General features: G+C 45.8%; 1 protein-coding gene across 1 annotated transcript in view; it reads left to right on the top strand.

Annotated features, from left to right (window-relative positions):
- The window catches only part of arhgef12b (Rho guanine nucleotide exchange factor (GEF) 12b), a 140,413-nt gene that overhangs the window by 96,254 nt on the left and 23,547 nt on the right, over positions 1–20,612 (top strand). The window contains exons 18-23 of the mRNA XM_083646927.1: positions 1,033–1,147; positions 2,697–2,802; positions 3,464–3,700; positions 4,064–4,199; positions 5,038–5,207; positions 5,945–6,091. Coding sequence (XP_083503053.1) covers positions 1,033–1,147; positions 2,697–2,802; positions 3,464–3,700; positions 4,064–4,199; positions 5,038–5,207; positions 5,945–6,091 — 911 coding nt within the window. The remainder of the gene's footprint in view (positions 1–1,032; positions 1,148–2,696; positions 2,803–3,463; positions 3,701–4,063; positions 4,200–5,037; positions 5,208–5,944; positions 6,092–20,612) is intronic.

The following is a 20,612-nucleotide window of genomic DNA, read 5'->3' on the forward strand; positions in this document are numbered from 1 at the left end:
GTGGATTTACATGAATTTACAGTCGGAGTTAAATAAGAGTTTACATTGAATGTACATGGAATTTACAGGCTAAGTTAAATAGGCATTAAATGTGCAGGGAATTTACATGAATTTACAGTCCCAGTTATATAATAGTCATATATTATAAATCTTGCACGCTACACCCGCTTGATTCCTAGGTTCACCCGCTGTGCGGCCAAGCTCCGCCCTGCAGCTCGGCTGCTGTGTGGCCTCGCCTGCTCTATTGGCACGCCTTTTTCACATCAGCCATTTTGTGTGTAAAAGGCAGGAAATAACAGAGGTGCAAGCAAAACATTAATATATATTTTATATATATATATATATATATATATATATATATATATATATATATATATATATATATATTTATTTATTTATTTATTTATTTATTTATTTATTTATATTTTTCCATTTCCTTGTTAAGGTATTGGTTGCACCCGTGTTACTTCCTGCCTTTTAGACACAAAATGGCTGCTGTGAAAAAGGTCAATTGCCCAACTTCGCTGAGTGACCATCACTGATCACAACATGGAGTGCTTGAGTGACATCACTCAGCGCACAATTGCTCAACTTCGCATCACTGATGACATCAGTGAGTGATCAGTAGTGAAAGAAAAGTAGACATCATCAGTGACATCACAATTGCTCGAATGACCATCACTGATGACATCATCAAGTGCTCGAGTGAGACATTGTGAGATCATCAGTGACATCATTACTTATTACTTATTATTAATGTGGGACCAAAATCACAGACAGAAAGACAGACAGACACCACTTTGGCAATTTTATGTACTACTACTACTACTACTAATAATAATAACAAATAACTAACTAATAATAATACTAGGCTCGCCTGCTGCGCGGGGTTGCTACGCAATATACGTGGAACATGGACAGTATGTCAGGACCTTTACACACCAGACCCTGCAAGTGTTTGACATTGTTGAGGAGGTTTATTGTCACGTGATATCTCTGCATCATAAATCATGGGATTATAATGTGTTGCAGCACAACAATGCAGTATGTGATCCTCACCTACATGAAGCACCTCGGGGTGAAAGTGAAGGAGCCTCGCAGCCTCGAACCCAAACGAGCCCGTATTAACTTCCTGCCCAAGATCAAGGTGTGGTCTCGCCTTTAGACACACACGCGTGCGCACACACACACACACACACACACACACACACACACACACACACACACACACACACACACTCACTCACTCACTCACTCACTCCCTCACTCTCATACATTCACTCATAAACTTGAAGGTATGGTGTTATCAACAAGCCTGCCCTGAATAAGATTTTTTTTGTTACTAAGTGAAATATTCTGTAAAGGTGCGTTCACACCGAGATATTTATTTTTCGCTCTGTCGCTCAAGTCAACCCTTTGGAATCACTCTGTCGCTCTGTTTAAATCGCTCATCAACAGGCACACGAAATGACGGACATGTGGGGGATATAACGTTACGCAATGTCATGATATTTGTCCACTACGAGCCACCGTCATTGTTTACAAACTAAAGCCTATCAGCGTGCTCCTAATGCGAGCTCCATACCGGTAGGACAGACTTCACTTCATGTCAGCTGTCAGCCTGTCAATGTGGTTTGTTGCCACACAATAAACCAGCGGTTTGTTCCAAGCCAGTGTGATCCTTGACTCGCTCTCACACGGCAGCCAATCAGCGTTGAGCGGCGAGCGACTGATGCCAGCGTATTTTCGCTCGAGTTGGGATATTTCATCTCGAGCGATGAGCGAATTTTCGCCCTATCGCTTTGTCTATGCCGCTCGGACGCCCAGCGATTTTTCTCCCAGGTGAATATACGCTCAATCGCTCGTTTGCATTGACTTTGTATGTAAACTCGACGCCAGCGAAAAACTTTAATAGGTCGGTGTGAAGGCACCTTAAAGCTGTGTTCACACAGAGATATTTATTTTTCGCTCTGTCGCTTGATTCAACCCTTTGGAATCGCTCTGTCGCTCTGTTTAAATCACTCATCAACAGGCACACGAAATGACGGACATGTGGGGGATATAACGTTACGCAATGTCATGCTGTTTGTCCACTACGAGCCACCGTCATTGTTTACAAGCTAAGCCTATCAGCGTGCTCCTAATGCGAGCTGCATACCGGTAGTACAGACTTCACTTCATGTCAGCTGTCAGCCTGTCAATGCGGTTTGTTGCCACACAATAAACCAGCGGTTTGTTCCAAGCCAGAGTGATCCTTGACTCGCTCTCACACGGCAGCCAATCAGCATTGAACAGCGAGCGACTGATGCCAGCGTATTTTCGCTCGAGTTGGAATATTTCATCTTGAGCGACGAGCGTATTTTCTCCCTATCGCTCTGTCTCTGTCGCTCAGACGCCCAGCGATTATTCTCCCAGGCGAATATACGCTCAATCGCTCGTTTGCATTGACTTTGTATGTAAACTCGACGCCAGCGACCAACTTTAATAGGTCGGTGTGAACGCACCTTAACACCTACTTGATTTTGTTCATAAGGCACTCACTATAGGACATCAGTGCATTAAATACAGTCCATGCAGCCCATTAGAGAGAGCATGATATCATCTGATGATGATTATATGTAAGAGAATGATTATTTGGACTTCTAATGATTTCTAATCCTAAGAAAGTCAATGGAATGTGTCATTTGAACAAGCAGAAGAGCATCAAGCCTGAGAAGGAGGGGGAAGAGAAGGTGAAGAAGCCTCGCTTTCCAAACCTCCTGGGTCAGCCTCGACGACCCAGCAGAGTGGACTCCACTTCAAGTGAGTAGATAGCTGAGAGATCATTGTTTACATATAGCGAAAATCTATGCGCACGGCATGGTGACTCGGTGGTTAGCACTGTTGCCTCACAGATTGAAGGTTGTGGGTTCGAACCCTGGTCCATCCCAGGTCTTTTCTGTGTGGGTGCTCAAATGATGATGTGATCAAAGACACGTACGTTAGTGTTAATTGGCCCTTTTCGCGGCTTTTCACTTCCAATCATAGAAGTTGAAAATCCTCATTACTGTTTTGCTTGCACCTGTGTCTACCCTGCCTTTTTGACACAAAATGGCCACCGTGAAAAGGGCCTATACTCCTGTCAGTGCCCCTGACCAAGGCAGTAGCAGAACAATATCAGCATTCAACGCATTACAAAAATGTGACAATACGTATTGTGGGGCAGAAAAATGAATTGTGATATTATTACAGTATAAGCTCCATGCGATTCTGCTGTGGTAATGACAAATGAGACATCACAAAAGCTCCGAATCCAACTTATATTGTCAATTTGTACTGACAGATTTAAATTGTTGCCAATGCTAGAAAGATTTGTGGCCCCGAGATAAACAGATGTTTTTGTTGAACACATCGGTTGTATGGAACCATGAACCCCATCATGAGATATGATGGTGTATTGCTGTGTGTGTGGGTGTGCTTGCAGTCGGCAAGGCCATGGAGCTGAACAAGCAGCGGTCGCCGAAGCAGCTCTCTCAGCCGGCCTTCGGTGTAACCGAGCACCCCGACTCTTCTTCATCTAACTACGGTCGAGTGCGGGGAAGCCAGTCCAGCGAGAGCTCAGACGCCAGCACAGCCCACTTCCTGCCCTCTGCCGCCTCCCCTCCACACAGCGCCCCCAGTGGCCACGCCTCTGACACCAGTGGACAAGACTCTGACTCCAGTAACCCACACACAGACACACACACACTCCCCACAACAGACACACTTTTGAACAGACACACCTTTGAACACTTTTGAACACATACTTTGTATCTGTTCCGATTTAAAGAAGTACTAAAGTAATCCTAAAGAATACCATCAAAAAAGTCACTATAAACTCACTATTGAGTGTCACTCACATACACACTTTAAGCCTCTATCGAAATATTATAGTGATATCATAGGAGATTAAAAAAGTACAATAAGGGTTACTATTAACTCTCTATTATCAGTTTAGGAACATTGTAATGATTTTTCGGATTTGTCATATTTTTACAGTTCTTTATTTCCTCCTTATTTTACTCTGCTCTTCGTTCCTCCACAGGTTTCACTCCAGCCACGCTCCAGTCCAGACTGGCTGAGGAGCACCAGGACGCCGTCACCACCCTGACCAGCACCCAGTTTGACTTCAGTCCCTCCACCCTGGACCAGTTACAGGAGGACGATCAGGAGACCGGCAGGTATGGACCCGTTCATCATTATTATTAATATTATTATTATTATTATTAATAATAATAATAATAATAATAATAAAGATTTGATTGCCAGGGTTTGAATGCAGAGCTGCAGAGAATAGTGAATATGGCCTGTAAGATCCTAGGGAAGCCACAGAAGCAGCTAAGTAGTCTGTATATGAAATAATTAGAAGTAAAGCTGAGAGGATCATTAAGGACCCCTCTCATCCACTGTTCAGTGAATTTGAACTTTGACCCTCAGGGAAGCGTTACAGACTACCGATGGCAAAGAGAAACATCCGAAACAGAAGTTTTTTGTCCCAGATGCTGTCATGGTGTCATGGCAATAAATAAAACTAGCGGTATGCGGTAGATACTGCATACAGTAGGGTGGTGTTTTAATTTCTTACTTTGCTGAGGTTTTTTGTGCAGCAGGTCTTCTCCTGAATGTTTTTTTTAATTGTTTTTGAATTGGACAGGTCGTAGACCTATGATTTGTAATTGTGACCTGCATTGTTAGGTGTAGCCTACTTTTGTGCATCGGTGTGGATGAATTTGTGTTGACTGTTTTGTGGATGTGTGGATGTCTAGTCAGGTTTTTTGTCATAATTGCATTGTTTCATGTGTTTTGTTGTGTTTTATGCTTTTGAGACATGTCTGTGGTGAAACCAAAGACGAATTTCTACTTGTGGACAATACATTTTTCGTCATCATAATCATAATAGAGATAAGGGAACATTACGGTCCTAACAAAAGTAGAAGTGGGAGCCCAGTTGTCCAGGCTAAATTCTCACTTCTTCCTGCCTCTTCCCTGTGGTTGTAATGACTTCCTGTCTCTGGGCAGTAGGCTGGATGGGCAAAGTGTGGTGAGTCCAGCTGACGTCAACAATGAAGATGACCAGGGAGCAGAGGTGGAACGTGAAGAAGACCCTCTGAACTGGCAGCGTCTGGTCAGCCGAGGGGTCCTGGCAAGCCTGACGCCACAGGAAATCAAGCGGCAGGAAGTCATCAACGGTGAGTCACCAACATTAGTTAGATATGGCATCAAGTTACAAGTGAAGTTTGGATCATTACTTTGGATTCTTTCTTAAACCATGTTTGTAATCATATATTGTAAGGATTTCCGAATCTGAATTGTTTTGGATTGTGATTTACAATAGACTGAATCACACTAATCGCACTAACAACAACAATCACTTCCGGGTAGACAACTGGTCATTGATTTGAATTGCGAAGATATCGGCAAACTTGTTTATTTTTGTATTTCTGTTGTCATTTTCAGTAACTGAAATGTTTAATTAAAGATATATATACTGTATTTAAACATGGTGGTCTTAAAATAAGCACAGCAGAAACATCAGATAGGTCATCTGATGTTTCTGCTGTGCTTATTTTATGTATCCGAATCTGTTGGCATGATAACCCAAGTCTGCTCAACAGTGACATCTCTCCGCCGGTCAGAATAACTGCTATTTTAGGGAAACTCAAGCTGTCATTTTCTTTACATGTAGTCTGTGTCCGAACAGGTAAATTAGGTCTCCAAACTAATGTTAGTGAAAATGTTGTTATTAATGAGACATGAAAGCATCAAATGTGCATTTTTTAGACTTAACAATTTTCTCTATCTCAGTTCCTCTCCCCATTGGCTGCATGCCTCAGGACGCAGGAGTTTTCCACTAGGAAGTTAAAGACATCGTTCTATATTGACCAGGTCAAATCAATTGTGTGTGTGTGTGTTCCATCGAACTTAGAGCTGCTTTACACTGAGCGTGCCCACCTGCGGATGCTGAAGGTGTTGGACTGTGTTTTCTACCAGAGGCTGAACAGAGATGCTATCCTCCCTCCAGAAGACATCAAACACATCTTCACCAACCTCGAGGAGATCATTCACCTGCATGGTAATCTCATTCACACATGCTACATAAATCATATCATTCAATAATACAGTAGCATTCACAACATTTTATATCCCGGTCAAAACTTGTAACCTAATGCTGCATGTTATTCTGTCTCTACACTATCCAATATAGCACAAATACAATACAAATAATCTTTAAATGAATTGTGATCAGATAATCATAACTAATAAAATATCCAACCCTAAATCTTCCATAGGTCATATGTAGACATGAAGAAACAGCTTTATAAAGATCTAAACCACAGTCTTTTTAATGTAATCAGCAGAATTAATGTTTTACTTCGCTTCAGCTCGAGCTCTCACTAATGCTTTAGCACGCATAGTGCACAGACTTGAATGCTCTTACCTTTAATTCCATAAAAGTGAACCTTTCGAACCACCCAGGTGATGTGACGGTGACGTGGAACACCGTAGCCGCACCTGAAGGCACCTGGCCGATCCCCGTCTGTGATTGGACGCGACCGTCAGCCATTTTGTAGCGGCCCGCCAGACAGGGAACCCCACTTCTGCCGCATTCAACATTGAAGCCAGACCAGTGGGCAACAGAATTAGGGAATGTATGAGGCCAGTCCTGAAATTCCATCAATTCGAAAGTCCGCAGGGGGGCGCACGTCAGGTCCGGAAGTGACGACACGTACATTGGCTCCAATGTAAAAATGAGCCGACTTCTCTCTCGTTCTGTGTCTTAAATAAACATTTTCCGAATGAGCTTATGGTCTGAATAAACAATTTCAAGTCTTTTTCATGCTCTCCTGGGCTCCGTTTTCTAAATTCTGGTCCCATTTCGAGTAAAAGAGCCGATAAAAATTGTAACTTTGGGGGCGGGATTTTCCTTGATTGACACCAGCCACAGGAAACCAGATGATCCCAACCAGTTGCCAAGGCAGGCTAGCTAGCTAGCTAGCAACGTAGCCAGAGATTAAAAGTAAAATACCAATAACAGCGTTACCTTTATTATCTTTTAATGATTTTAGTAGACACACGTAACAGTATAGATCCCCGTTATGAGGTCTGTTGATCAAAAGAACACCTAAACGCTATATCGAAATCGGGTTTTAGTGGACGGGCAGCGACCATACAAATTGGGGCTTCAGAGCTGATCTGCGGCTAACTAGCTAGCAACTTAGCCAGAGATTAAAAGTAAAGGTCTGTTGATCAAAAGAACACCTAACGCTATATCGTTATGTAATGTGACTTGTGACATTATCACATTTCAATAAATATAACGTTTTTGCACATTTGAATGCTGCTGGTCGTTTGTTTAATGCTGTATTGGACATTTAAAGCTGATACACAATTGTGTTGAGGTAATTCCGCAAAGCTCAGTTAAAAATATAACGTGTAACACCAATGGAAGGATGGGTAGCATTAGCTAACGTCATCCAGGCTATAAACGTAAGGCTATTATAAAGTTATGAAACGCTGATTCAGACGTTAACAATAATATGACATAATATGAGCCAGTTAGCCTAGCTAGAGAGAGTAATTTCAGACCACCAGATATCACCATATTTCATTTCAATAAATATAAAGCATTCGTTGATTGAAGTAGACTCAGACTGCTGGTCGGTTAAGTTTCTCCGTCGTCCTGTCCTCTGGTCCAATCTTCGGTTCATAGTTTGTGTTCACTCGACATCAACAATCTTATACATGATAATATACAACAAGGCTATCTTTGTTGACAATGTTTATTGACAAAAGCATTAAAACAAGCAAATATAACAATATTCTCCGGTCACTGGCAGATACTAGCTACAATTGTTCAAAGCAAATCTCTCATGTCAGCATTTGGCTTGTGTGTTATTGCAATGTTGAAACAACTGATCAGCAGTAACGTGTAGTTTAGCGTTAATCTCAGGAGAACAGAATATTATAGCTTTGATCTTCACAAATCATGATCCTCTGTTGTGTAGTTTAGCGTTAATCTCAGGAGAACAGAATATTATAGCTTTGATCTTCACAAATCATGATCCTCTGTTGTGTAGTTTAGCGTTAATCTCAGGAGAACAGAATATTATAGCTTTGATCTTCACAAATCATGATCCTCTGTTGTGTAGTTTAGCGTTAATCTCAGGAGAACAGAATATTATAGCTTTGATCTTCACAAATCATGATCCTCTGTTGTGTAGTTTAGCGTTAATCTCAGGAGAACAGAATATTATAGCTTTGATCTTCACAAATCATGATCCTCTGTTGTGTAGTTTAGCGTTAATCTCAGGAGAACAGAATATTATAGCTTTGATCTTCACAAATCATGATCCTCTGTTGTGTAGTTTAGCGTTGATCTCAGGAGAACAGAATATTACAGCTTTGAGCTTCACAAATCATGATCCTCTGTTGTGTAGTTTAGCGTTGATCTCAGGAGAACAGAATATTATAGCTTTGAGCTTCACAAATCATGATCCTCTGTTGTGTGTGTCCCATCTGGTACTGGACGGCGGCTACCCCTGGAAGAAACGAATTAGACACTGTTAATCACTGTATAACGTTAACGTTTGCTTACCCAACACTACGTGCGATTGGTAAATACTGTAAATGCAGAGGTGGATAAACTATCCAGAGGAGTTGAACCCCCTTGTTCCCCCTCATCTAACGTTAGCTAGATATATAACGCTATAGCTGGTAGATCATATGAGTATGCTTTGAGTCTGCCTCATCTCAAAGGGGTCCACCCGCTATGCCGACCACCCGCTATGCCGACCACCCGCAATGCCGACCTTAGGTTTAGGCGTGGGGGTGGGAGAGATTAGGTTTTGGGTTAGGGTCTGGGGGAGGTTAGGTTTAGGCATGGCGTGGGGGGAGGTTAGGTTTGGCGTGGGGGCTGGGAGAGGTTAGGTTTTGGGTTAGGGTCTGGGGGAGGTTAGGTTTAGGCATGGGGGGAGGTTAGGTTTGGCGTGGGGGCTGGGAGAGGTTAGCTCCACCGACACGCTGCACGCCGCCTCGCTCAGCTGGTTCTGCTTGTGGGCTATCGGCATTGCGACCTGTCGGCACTGCGGCCTGTCGGCACATAGACGCGGCACCATCTCAAAGAGGTAACCTAGGTAAACAGAACTGCGTTTGTTTTCTGTCTACGTCCGAATCTGTGCAGCATGCAATACTGTTTAACGTTGTATAACGTTAACTTATGCTACTCTAGTCTAACGTCCTCCTGTAATGACAAATGGACATGTAGCTAGCGTTAATGTCATGCTATGCAATTAGCGTTACGTTAGAAAATAAGATTACCTCGATTTTGTGGAAGATGCAAGCGGCAGGCTGGTGACGCCGCACGAGGTCTGGAGGAAATAATACTCTGTTTTTTCTTCGGGCTACTGTATTCACTGTGAGAGCAATGGAGCAAGGCTAGCAATAGCAACTAACGTTAGCAACATTTGTTAGCCAAGCTAACGGCTAGCAGGGAAAATAACATGAACAAGATGGATGCCGTGGCGGAGGAAACCCTCCCCCGAGTCCTGTCCACGCTCACGCCCTTTCCTGTTTTCCCGGCTCCAGGTTTGAACAGATTTCCCACAATGCAACAGGAAAATCCATTCATCCAATCAAATGAAATCAAACAATATCGGGAAATGAGCTTAATTTTGCCGTGTCAAAAACATATAGCTAAGGTGGTCCATATATTTACTGTCAATGAGCCAGACATATATTATTTTGCTCTCAACCTTGCTAATTACCTTCCTCGCCTAACCACCATTCGTCTAAACTGTCCCCCGTGTCACGGAGTAGCGGACTGGGAGTCCTCGGCTCTCGAGTTTCTCCTGCCTGACAGCTTCCTTCGCCCGGACGACGAACTTTGGCGGCGACAGCTAAGTAGTATTTTACACGTGTTAGACCGGTCTTTAAAAAGAGGCCGTCTAATTGTATTCTACGTTAGATAGCGTTAACGTGTTGGTCTGCTAAGCTATCCTCACGTGAGTCCCGGAGACTCCTCTCCTTAGCACAGTTAGCTGTTCTGACAGCTTCATGCTTAGGCTTACGTGTTCCGTAGCTTAGTGCTTCGTTGCTACCTCTGTGTTACATTAGCACTTTAGCTTGCCTTGAGATTGACCGAATTACATGCTGTTAGCCGTTAGTCTCTCAGTTGCTTGCTACCGAGATAGCTTATGAAGCTGCGACTTGTTCGCTTATTAGCGGCACGTGCGCTTTTCTCGGCCACACGCTCGCTTCTTAGCTCGGCTGCCAGTCAATCGCAAGCTTCTTCTTGGCCATGGCATCGAAGCTCGGTGCAGAGGTGCGCTGCCCTCGCTGCGACGCTTGGCTGTCCCCTAATGTAATGATACACACACTGTGTGTGACTTGCTTGGGCCGCGCTCACGCTGACGCTGCCTGGGGGACCCGGATTTCTGTTCCCCATGCGCCTTGATGACCCCGCAGGCACGGCTATATAGGGCCTCTCTCTTCAGACCCGAGCAGCCCAGAAACGCTACCGCCTTACAGGGCGAGGCCGTGCCGCACCAGGCAGCATCTAGTGATCCGCCTACCTCTGACTCTGACGTCCTGCTGCCTCTCGGCCAACAGGGCTCCCAGCAGGGTCCCCAGTAGGATTCTCGGGAGAGTTCTCAGCACGGGTCCCACCATTCTGCCCCCCCTCCCTTCACTAGGTCGGAGGAGGCTCGTAGTTTGGTTGAGTTTCACTCCCAACTATGGGGTGAGTCGATGGAGGGCATCTCCAGGGGGTCTGGGTCTGTCTACCATGAGGACGACGTCCTCGACGTCCATCCGCATGATGACACGGACTCTCTAATGGGAGGCCCAGATCGGTCGGGGACTCACCCCTCGGGGGTTCCTCCCCCTGACAACATCTTGGCCGTGTCATACCAAAAGGAGTTCAGGGAAGTATTATCCAGGGCCGTCGCCGAGCTCGGCATTGAATGGTCCGCACCTCCGGCCCCCGAGAAGTCGCTTTTCAGCGCGCGCCACTTCCGTCCCGTCGGACACGGCCAACGACGCAGTTTACCTTGCTGCGAGGACGTGCGACGCGCGGTCCATCGGTCCTGGGGTGCCCCCCTCACGACCAGGGCCCCCATCCAGGCTTTCGCCTGCTGGTCGGACATCGAACGCGGGTCAGCTGCCAATGCAGGTGTGAGCAGACCAGGTGGGCCAGGCAGTAACGCCACCCCTCCTGGGGCATCTTGGGAGCCCCGCGTGGTTCGTATGCAACCTAACCAGCAGCCGAATCACAGTTTCGGCCGACACCGCAACAGGTCAGCATCCACGACCAGGCCCCAGGTCACATCACACCTCCAGGCCTTGGGGTTTCTCATAAACTGGCGCAAGAGCTCCCTCGTCCCGAAACAGGTCACAATCTTGTTGGGTCTGGAGTAGTAGGGGGAATTAAGGGAAAAATCGTTACGCGGTGGATACAAGCATGAAATTTGGCACATATGTCCCTTAGGTCATCCTAAAACATCCTAGAAGGGGTGCCCAAAAAAATCTTAAACAGGAAGTGAGTTATGTACAAAATTCAAAATGGCCACCTAAACTGTTGACCGTTGACTCAAAAGACACCAAAAGAATCTCCAAAAAGCATAAAATTTGGAACACATGTCCTTTGGGTCATCCTAAGACATCCTAGAAGGGGTGCCCAAAAAATATTAAACAGGAAGTGAATTATTGGCAAAATTGAAAATGGCCACCTACAGTGTTGGCGATTGACTCAAAAAGGCTAAAGAATCTCATAAAGGCATAAATTTGGCACATATGTCCCTTGGATTATCCTAAAACATCATAGAAGGGGTGCCCAAAAAAATCTTAAACAGGAAGTGAGTTATTGACAAAATTCAAAATGGCCACCTAAACTGTTGACCGTTGACTCAAAAGACACCAAAATAATCTCCAAAAAGCATAGAATTTGGAACACATGTCCCTTGGGTCATCTTGAGATAGCCTAGAAGGGGTGCCCAAACAAATCTTATACAGGAAGTGAATTATTGACACAATTGACAATGGTCCGCCTACAGTGTTGGCGATTGACTCAAAAAGCCTAAAGAATCTCATAAAGGCATAAAATGTTATACAAATGTCTTGTGGGTGATCTTAACACATCCTACAAGGGGTGGCCAAAAAGTTTTAAACAGGAAGTGAGTTTTTGGCTAAATTCTAAATGGCCGCAGTTGACACAAAAGATGACATACTGTAAAAGGGACGTCATAAAGCGTATTATTTGGTACGTACATTGAGTGCTCCTTGTTATATCATAGAAGGCGTTATTTTTTTATTTTTTTCTTTGTTTGCTTGTTTATTCAACTTTTTAGGAAGGGGCCATGTTGAAGAAAATTTTAATGGCTTTTTAAACAGTTGAAAACTGCTGTCTGCATTCCTGGCTTATTTTGCAGTCTGCCTTCAGTTGACATTTAGCCTACACTCTAGTCTACATCATCTTATTTTTACTTCCTGCATTCTTTTTTATATACTTTATTCTTTGAATGTTCTTTATTTTACTAACTCTATCCATATTCTTATTTATTTTACTCTGCATCTTATCTTACTCTGCATATTCTTATTTTACCCTCTGCATTTTCTTTTTTGTTTTGCACTCTGTCTTCTTATTTATTTTCTTCTTGATTATTACTGTTTTTTGTGATTAGTGTTTGGTAACTATTCAGGTGTGAGCCATTTCGCAATTACCAGCACATTGGCATAATGCTGTGCAAGGTAACCCAGCATCCCGGCATCTACACTTTCTCGAACAGAGAGGCTCACCTTTGCAGCCACACTTGAGGAGTTCTCTACAAACTTTGGCAGCCTCTGTCAAGAGTGTCCATAAAGGTGTCCAAGAATCAGCAACTTTAATCCATCCATGTCTTTCAGGAGATGGTAGACATTGCATAGCTTTCAGGCTTCTGGACCAAATGCCAGATTGGTAAACTGCTCAATTTGAATGTTGTAGCAGCGCAGCCTGTGTGGGAGGAATGTTTTCCATTGAGAGACATTTTTCCTTAGCTCATTGACATTTTCAATGTCAGTTGTCTTGTCATACAGAACACAGGTGTATCTTTCTAGCACTGCAAAACTGTTTGATTCCTGGCTAAGTGCTTCAAAAGGATTAACCATCATAGCAGTGAAGGCATTTGTCACTTCTGGAAATGATTTCCATGCAGCAGCCCAGGCTGTCTTTTTGCCTTTTCCCTGGAACTGCGAAGTTGTATCACCTGTGAATGAGTGGAATCCCGGTAGAGCCAAACTAATTTTCCTCCCCAGCTTGTTGAAAATTGTGTTGATGCATATTTCCTGGAAGTTTTTCCCCATACCAAAAGCAACCCAGAGGCCTATATTTGGGTACTCTTCAATTAGCTGTCCAAACAGACCCACGAGAATCACTATGATATCCGTATCCACAGTTCGAATTACGATTGTCTGTGCACTAGTGATGCGCGGGTCAGGGTTTTTTAAGGCCCGCCCCAACCCAACCCGTCATTGGAGCCAGCCCGCCCCGCCCGGCCCATTAAAATATCTGAAAATTCCGAACCCAGCCCAACCCAGCAGCCCGCAACGGCCAATTTAATGTAATATGTCTCCGGACTCAGGAGGAGCACAGCAGAGCTTCCAAGGTGTGAAAAGTAACTAATAACTGTCTCTCCCCCCTCTCTCTCTCACACACACACAGACACTCACATGCTGCCTGTGCGACAACAGTTGTAGCCTACTATGCTGCTCTGGATGAGTTCCGCGGCTGCTTTCATGTCGGTCTTACTTCAATTAATCCATGGTCTTCAGATAGCGCGACTACGCTTCCCCAAAGTGCGGATGGCGTGACCGCAGTGTTTCAAATGGAGGTAGCAGGTAGAGGTATAGGCACTAGGCAGGCTACAGAAACAGCTCTTATTCTTCCCCATTTCTTTTAATTACCTCATGCGCTCTCAATTGGCCATGTTGCAGTAGTAGGCTAAACGTAGTAGTGCAGCAGGTGCGCACACGGCTTGCAGATACGGCCAGACTCGCTGTCTGATTTCTTTTAATTACCTCATGCGCTCTCAATTCTTCACAGCCTACTCACGTTGCAGTAAATTTGACAAATAGATCACAGTCGAGTTCACAACAGAAAATCTGCGGTGGCATTAGTTTTATGGACACTTCAAATAATAATTACAGCGAATAATCCTTCCAAAATGTTTGTTTTGAGAGCACATAGGCTACCTCATTGAAGCGTTTCTTTACTCCATGTAGGCTATAGAGAGTGCAGCAGGAGTCTGTCTGATTGTGTGTACCTACGTGTGAGAGAGAGTTCACGTCTTTAAAGGAGAACTTACCTCCAAAACACTTTTTTTCAGCTTTTAACCAATATATATGACTTTGGGGGTGATGTGTGAAGAATTCTGGTCAGAATTTCCACATTTGACACCAAACTGTTGCCATTTTACCATTTGTATCATTTTTCAGCAGCATAACTGGCATAAGCGCCCTCTAAAGGTCGAACACTGCTTTCTTTTTTTTTCTCAAATGAATGGGAGATTAGGAACACACTGACGTCACAGTGTTCCCAAAGACTATGGGATTTCAAGATTATTACTTATATATTATATTATTATTATTATTATTATTATTATAATTACTCCCCTACCCCCCCTGTACCCTTTCGGCTCCTCAGAACTCCAAGCCTATTCCTATTGAAGTTTGCTCTTAAAATACTGAAACAAACGTCGTCAAAGTTGGCACATGTCTTAATTATAGTTAGTTTCCAGCTGAATGTGTCACTACTTTATTAATATCTTACCTGGATAAGCTCGAATGATGATGTATATATTATCAGTCCGAGTTGGAAGCAGCTGTCTCCAGCCAGGCAGGCGGGAGAGAGTCGTACTGTAAACCTCATGCACTAGCTCCAAGCTCCGCGGGCGCGTGCAGCAGAGCAGAGCTCTCTGTGCTCTGAGAGCAGAGAGAGAGCAGTCTGATATTTATCTCTAGTTAGACGAGGGAATTACGTGGCGAAATCTTGCATTGTGTTACCCCAGAGCGAGAGGTTTGTCCTATTGTGGGTGTGCTGCTGTTAACGAGCCCATGTCACTTTGCTCTCGTAACGTAGTTTGAGTAGTTTCCATAGAGATACATGCAGAAAAATAATTAAATTTCTAGTTCGCCACTGAATTACCAAATTGATATAACTTAAAACCATTTTGAGCAAAGCTCTTTGCAAACAGGCCACCAGCGTTGGCTAGTTGTTGATATTTATAAAGATATTGCCCCTCTCAAATAAATTATTTTTGAGGCAGTAGGCAAACTGTAATGGCGTCGATTTCCGAAAAAAAATCTTTGACTTGAACACAGCCAAAGAGTCAGTATAGACAAGAGTATATGTCATTTCTTGTTTTTTTCCATAGGTATTTTCAAATCACTGTTCTAATACATATCTAGGGGGTAAGTCCTCCTTTAAGGTTAATTACTCTGTGTGTTTCACTGCTCTAAATTATTTAATAATGTTGCTTTGTCATGTTCTGAGCCTGCCCCGCCCGCACCCGCGATATTTTCATAATTTGCCAACCCAGCCCGCCTGCGGGGCGGCCCAGCCCGCGGGACCCGGCGGGTTCTGGGTGACCCGCGCATCACTACTGTGCACCCTTTTCTAGAGCATCTTTCAGATGGATGCATACTCTAGTGTCTGCCTCCTCATGGTCACAGTCTGGCATTGTGGCTAGAGCACCTGATGAAAGCACATGTATACCTTTAGTCGCATTTATGTCCCTGAAATGTATGCAAATTAATGCAAATTAGCGCATATATTGCCTAATTTGCATATTTAAACATCATTTCAGAAAACTTGTAATACAAAAAATCTTAGTCTTAATGTAAGTAATCAACTGGAGAAGTTTCATTGTGATAGCTGTTAGTTATTTTTTTTACCCTAGTCACCTGCCATGTCTCGCCTGTGACCCACTAGAGGGCTTGATCTATGGTTATATGAAGTTGTCACAATATATTATCTATAGATAATCATTCATAGGGCCTATTAATTTTTTTTAAAAACAATGATGTATATCGGGCATTAACAATATATCACTCAGAGAAGGATTAATGTGGAAGGTCATCTCTTTCGGAGTACATTTTAAGCCTATTTTTTGTGTTTAAAGGCGTTTAAAACATATTTAACACATGTTTCTTTGGTGGCTTTGGCCAAATCCTTTATTATTCGTCTATTTACTATAAATGTAAAATCTATAATTAGCACATTAAGTCAAAATGTCAGAATTATATCACCTCTTGGAATCATGCGTCATTTCTGGTGGCCATTTTGGATTTTGGGAATTTTTGGGCACCCCTTCTGAGATGGTGAGATACACCCTAAAGAATGTGTGTACCAAATTTGGTGCTTGTATCCACCGCGAAACGATTTGGCCATTTTTTGCCCTTAATTCCCCCTACTAGAGCTGGCCTTTCTTTCCATGCGGGCTTGTCTCTCCACAGAGAGACTGAATCGCCTTTTGAGGACGGCCCGGATTTTGGCATTGCACTCACGTGATCTCTGTCCACCAGTGCGCAGTGATCCTGGGACTTATGGCCGCGGCATCCGCCGCCATTCCCCTCGGGCTTGCCACATATGCGGCCCTTCCAGAGGTGGTTCCTGAGTCATCGCCTGGACCCTGCGAAACATCGATCTTACGCTGTCGGATCGCGCTTGTCAAGCCTTGGCCATATGGACGGACCGCCATTGGCTCTCAGAGGGGGCACGGCATGCATGGGACCGGTCCCGCTCAGGCGTGTCATTCGAACAGACGCCTCCCTATGGGGTTGGGGTGCAGTGTTCGAAGACCAGACAATGGGCAGTGGCAAGCCCACGAGCTTCGCCACATAAACGTGTTAGAGTTGGAGGCGGTTCGCCTAGCCCTCCACCATTTCCAGCATCAGATATTGGGTCACCATATACTGATACGCTCGGACAACACTGCCACTGTGGCGTATATCAATCGCCAGGGCGGTGTCTGGTCGCAGGCCTTGAACGGACTAGCGACAGACATCCACGAGTGGGCTCGTGTTCACCTGCTATCCCTGTCAGCGGTCCACATTCGGGGCCACCTCAACCTGGGCGCAGACTTGTTGTCACGGGGCAACCTGCACAACTCGGAATGGGTTCTCCACCCACAGGTGGTGGAACAAATTTGGGCCAAGTTCGGTCGAGCCGGCGTCGATCTCTTCGCATCGCGGCTCGCACACCATTGCCCCCAGTGGTTCTCTATCCTCGGGGACGACCCACCGTTGGGCCACGACGCGCTGGAGCACGTCTGGCTGAGGGAGGCCCTCTACGCATTCCCCCCAATCCCCCTGATCCCACAGGTGCTGGCCAGGGTGAGGCAGCAGGGCCTGCAGCTCATTCTGGTAGCCCCACATTGGCCGTCGTAGATCTGGTTTGCGGACGTGATTGCTCTGGTGCAGGAGGCTCCGTGGCTATTGCCAGTCGCAGACTAGTCTCGCTAGCCAGCCTCTCTTCCCTTCCCTCAGAGAGTCTGGTGCTGCAGGTTTCCATTGTGGGATTGCGAAAAAAATGCTCTGTTTGGGTAAACCAATCATCCTCGTCTTGGGCGGTGCTTAGTGTTAGTGCCATTGGAAAATAGTTTCGGGGTGGAACTTGTGCCGAGCAGGCCTTCTTTATTGCACAATCCAAATTTTCTTCAAAACTTGCCATTTTCAGCGCGTAGCAACGAGTTAGCATGTAGGTTTCTGCCGTTAGCTTTCTACGCTAGCTAGTTAGCGTCGTTGTTTTCACATTCGGCGGCCGGGAGCCTTACAGCGACACACATGGGAGCTGATTGACATGGTCGGAGCCAATGACAGAGCATGTGACAGAGCTTGCAAGCGGGGGAGTGGATATCCTGCTGCCCCCGAAACAGCCGCTCGAATGGGAGAGCAGCTTTAGAGCAGGGGCGGGCTGATCCCTGTTGCCTGTTTCCACGACGCCAGACTCTCTGAGGGAAGGGAAGAAAGGCTGGCTAGCGAGACTAGTAGCAGGCAGGCGGGGAGATTCTCCACCCTTCCCCACACAAGTTCCTGAACGGTAGCCCAGTTCATCGGTAGCCCAGGGCCTACCGATGAACGTGGTACAGACCATACAGAGCGCTAGAGCTAGCTCCACTCGCGCACAGTATACTCACAAGTAGCGGTCCTTCGTGCGCTGGTGTGTGGAAAGGGACCTGGATCCAGTGTATTGTGGCGTCCAGTCCATTCTCTGCTTCCTCCAAGGCCTGTACGAAGCGGGCCAGTCGCCACAGTCCCTCAAAGTATACGTGGCCGCAATCTCTGCCTGCCACATGGAGATTGAGGGCAAGACAGTGGGAAGCCTGTCTTTGGTTTATCGCTTTATGAAGGGCGTCCGCAAGCTTCGCCCCCATACGAGGAGCGTCTTCCGTAAATGGGACTTGGTTACGGTGTTGGAGGGTCTCTCGGGACCTCCCTTCGAACCGATTGACACAATCAGTCTGAAACACCTTTTGCTGAAGACGGCATTGCTGTAGCTTTGTCTTCCGGCAAGAGAGTTGGTGACTTGAGTGACTTGAACAGTCATGCATGGTGTTCTCTGATGATGAGCGCAGGGTCACGCTTTGCCCCAACCCCGCTTACCAGCCCAAGAACATTAGGGCCGGGTTCAGGTCTATGACCATAGATCTGGTAGCATTTAACCCTCCTTCCTCGGATCCGATGGAGGAGAGGAGACTCCAGGCGCTTTGCCCCGTACGGGCGCTTCTAGCCTATGTGAATAAGACGCGCACATTGCGCACTTCTAACCAGCTCTTGGTATGCCATGGAGCTCAGGCTTTAGGTAAGCCTCTGTCCAAGGAGCGCTTGTCGCATTGGATAGTTGAGGCCATTACTCTGGCCTACTCTGCCGTTGGGGAGATTCCCCCGGAGGGCATTAAAGCTCACTCTACGTGGGGTGTTGCTTCATCTTGGGCAATATTGCGCGGTGTCAAGGACATGTGTGCTGCGGCATCATGGTCAACCCACCACACCTTCGTGAGGTATTATAGCCTGGACGTGGTAGGCACGACGTTCGCTCACACGTCTTATCAGCCTCCACGAGTTAGATGCCTCGTTAAACCTACTGGGTTCCCGTGCGCTATGCCATGATGGCCCCTTTTCGTCCGAAGGTCGCAAGGTCGCACCGCGGTGCTTCGTTACAGCAAGGACGGTTGTAGGTAGCATTAGTGAGAGTGAGAGCTGAAGCGAAGTAAAACGTAAGGGTTGTGCAACAACCCAGGTTTTACGAGTGAAAGCGAGAGCTCTCATTATCCAGCCTTGCTGTCCGGGTATATACTTGGCTCAATGTTGAATGCTTGGAGTGGGGTTCCCTGTCTGGTGGGCCGCTACAAAATGGCTGACGGTTCCATCCAATCACAGACAGGGATCGGCCAGGTGCCTTCAGGTGCGGCTACGGTGTTCCACGTCACCGTCACGTCACCTGGGTGGTTCGAAAGGTTCACTTTTATGGAATAAAAGGTAAGAGCATTCAAGTCTGTGCACTATGCGTGCTAAAGCATTAGTGAGAGCTCTCGCTTTCACTCATAAAACCTGGGTTGTTGCACAACGTTTTCACAGTATCTAACTTTACAAAAGTGAGAGCAGTTTGACATTAGGTAACATAACTCTGAGTACCATATGAAGGCAGTGATCAGCAGCTATTTCAGAGGCATCAAGCTACAGTTCAGACCCACTCACTTTACAACATGGTGGCTACATCCGGAGAGAGCCGTGATCCAGGCTGATGTCAATCTGGGCACCCAGAGTCTCAGAGTCAGTCTGACGACTAATAAGACTCTGGGACAGACGGCCCATATTTCAGGGTGTGTGTTTGTTTGTTTCTCCTGATTCCCCCCCCCCCATTTTCTCCCCAATTGTACTTGGCCAATTCAACGCCCTGCTGCCCCGGTTGCTGCTCCACCCTCTGCCGACCTGGGGAGAGCCGTAGACTAGCACCATGCTTCCTCCGACACATGCGCAGTTGCCAGCCGCTTCTTTTCACCTGACAGCGGGCAGCTTCATGGGCAGGACGTAGCACGTGGGAAGATCACGCTATTCCCACCAGTTCCCTTCCACCCCGACCAGGCGCCCCGACCGACCACTGGAGGCGCTAGTGCAGCGACCAGGACACATACCCTCAATCCGGCTTCCCACCCGCAGACACCAGCCGATCGTGCCTGTATGGAAGGGTTTCTGGTGTTGTGCAGATATGTCCGCTCCAAGACTTCCGCCTCCGTCATTGTTTACAGTAAACGCCTCATATGCAGCTATATATTATTATTACTATTAGCCAAAATGCCGTCTGGACCTAAAACACCTACAATCGATCAGCTCTGACTCCGTTCTCGCATCAGTCGGACTGTAAACAAAAACCGCAGCGCACGGAAGCGAAAGTCTTGGCGCGGACATATCTGCTCAACACCGTTTGTTGTTTGGACTTTATTAGCTCATTGAGTGCCAGCCACTTTTGGAGAATGGACGCTCCCAGTGCCAGAGTTTCAGAGCGTTTTCAGTGATTTCTCGAGGCCCACAGAATATTGTGTGATATTACTATGTAAACA

The sequence above is a fragment of the Poromitra crassiceps genome, assembly GCF_964638095.1.
Source record: "Poromitra crassiceps genome assembly, chromosome: 1".
Classification (NCBI taxonomy): domain Eukaryota; kingdom Metazoa; phylum Chordata; class Actinopteri; order Beryciformes; family Melamphaidae; genus Poromitra; species Poromitra crassiceps.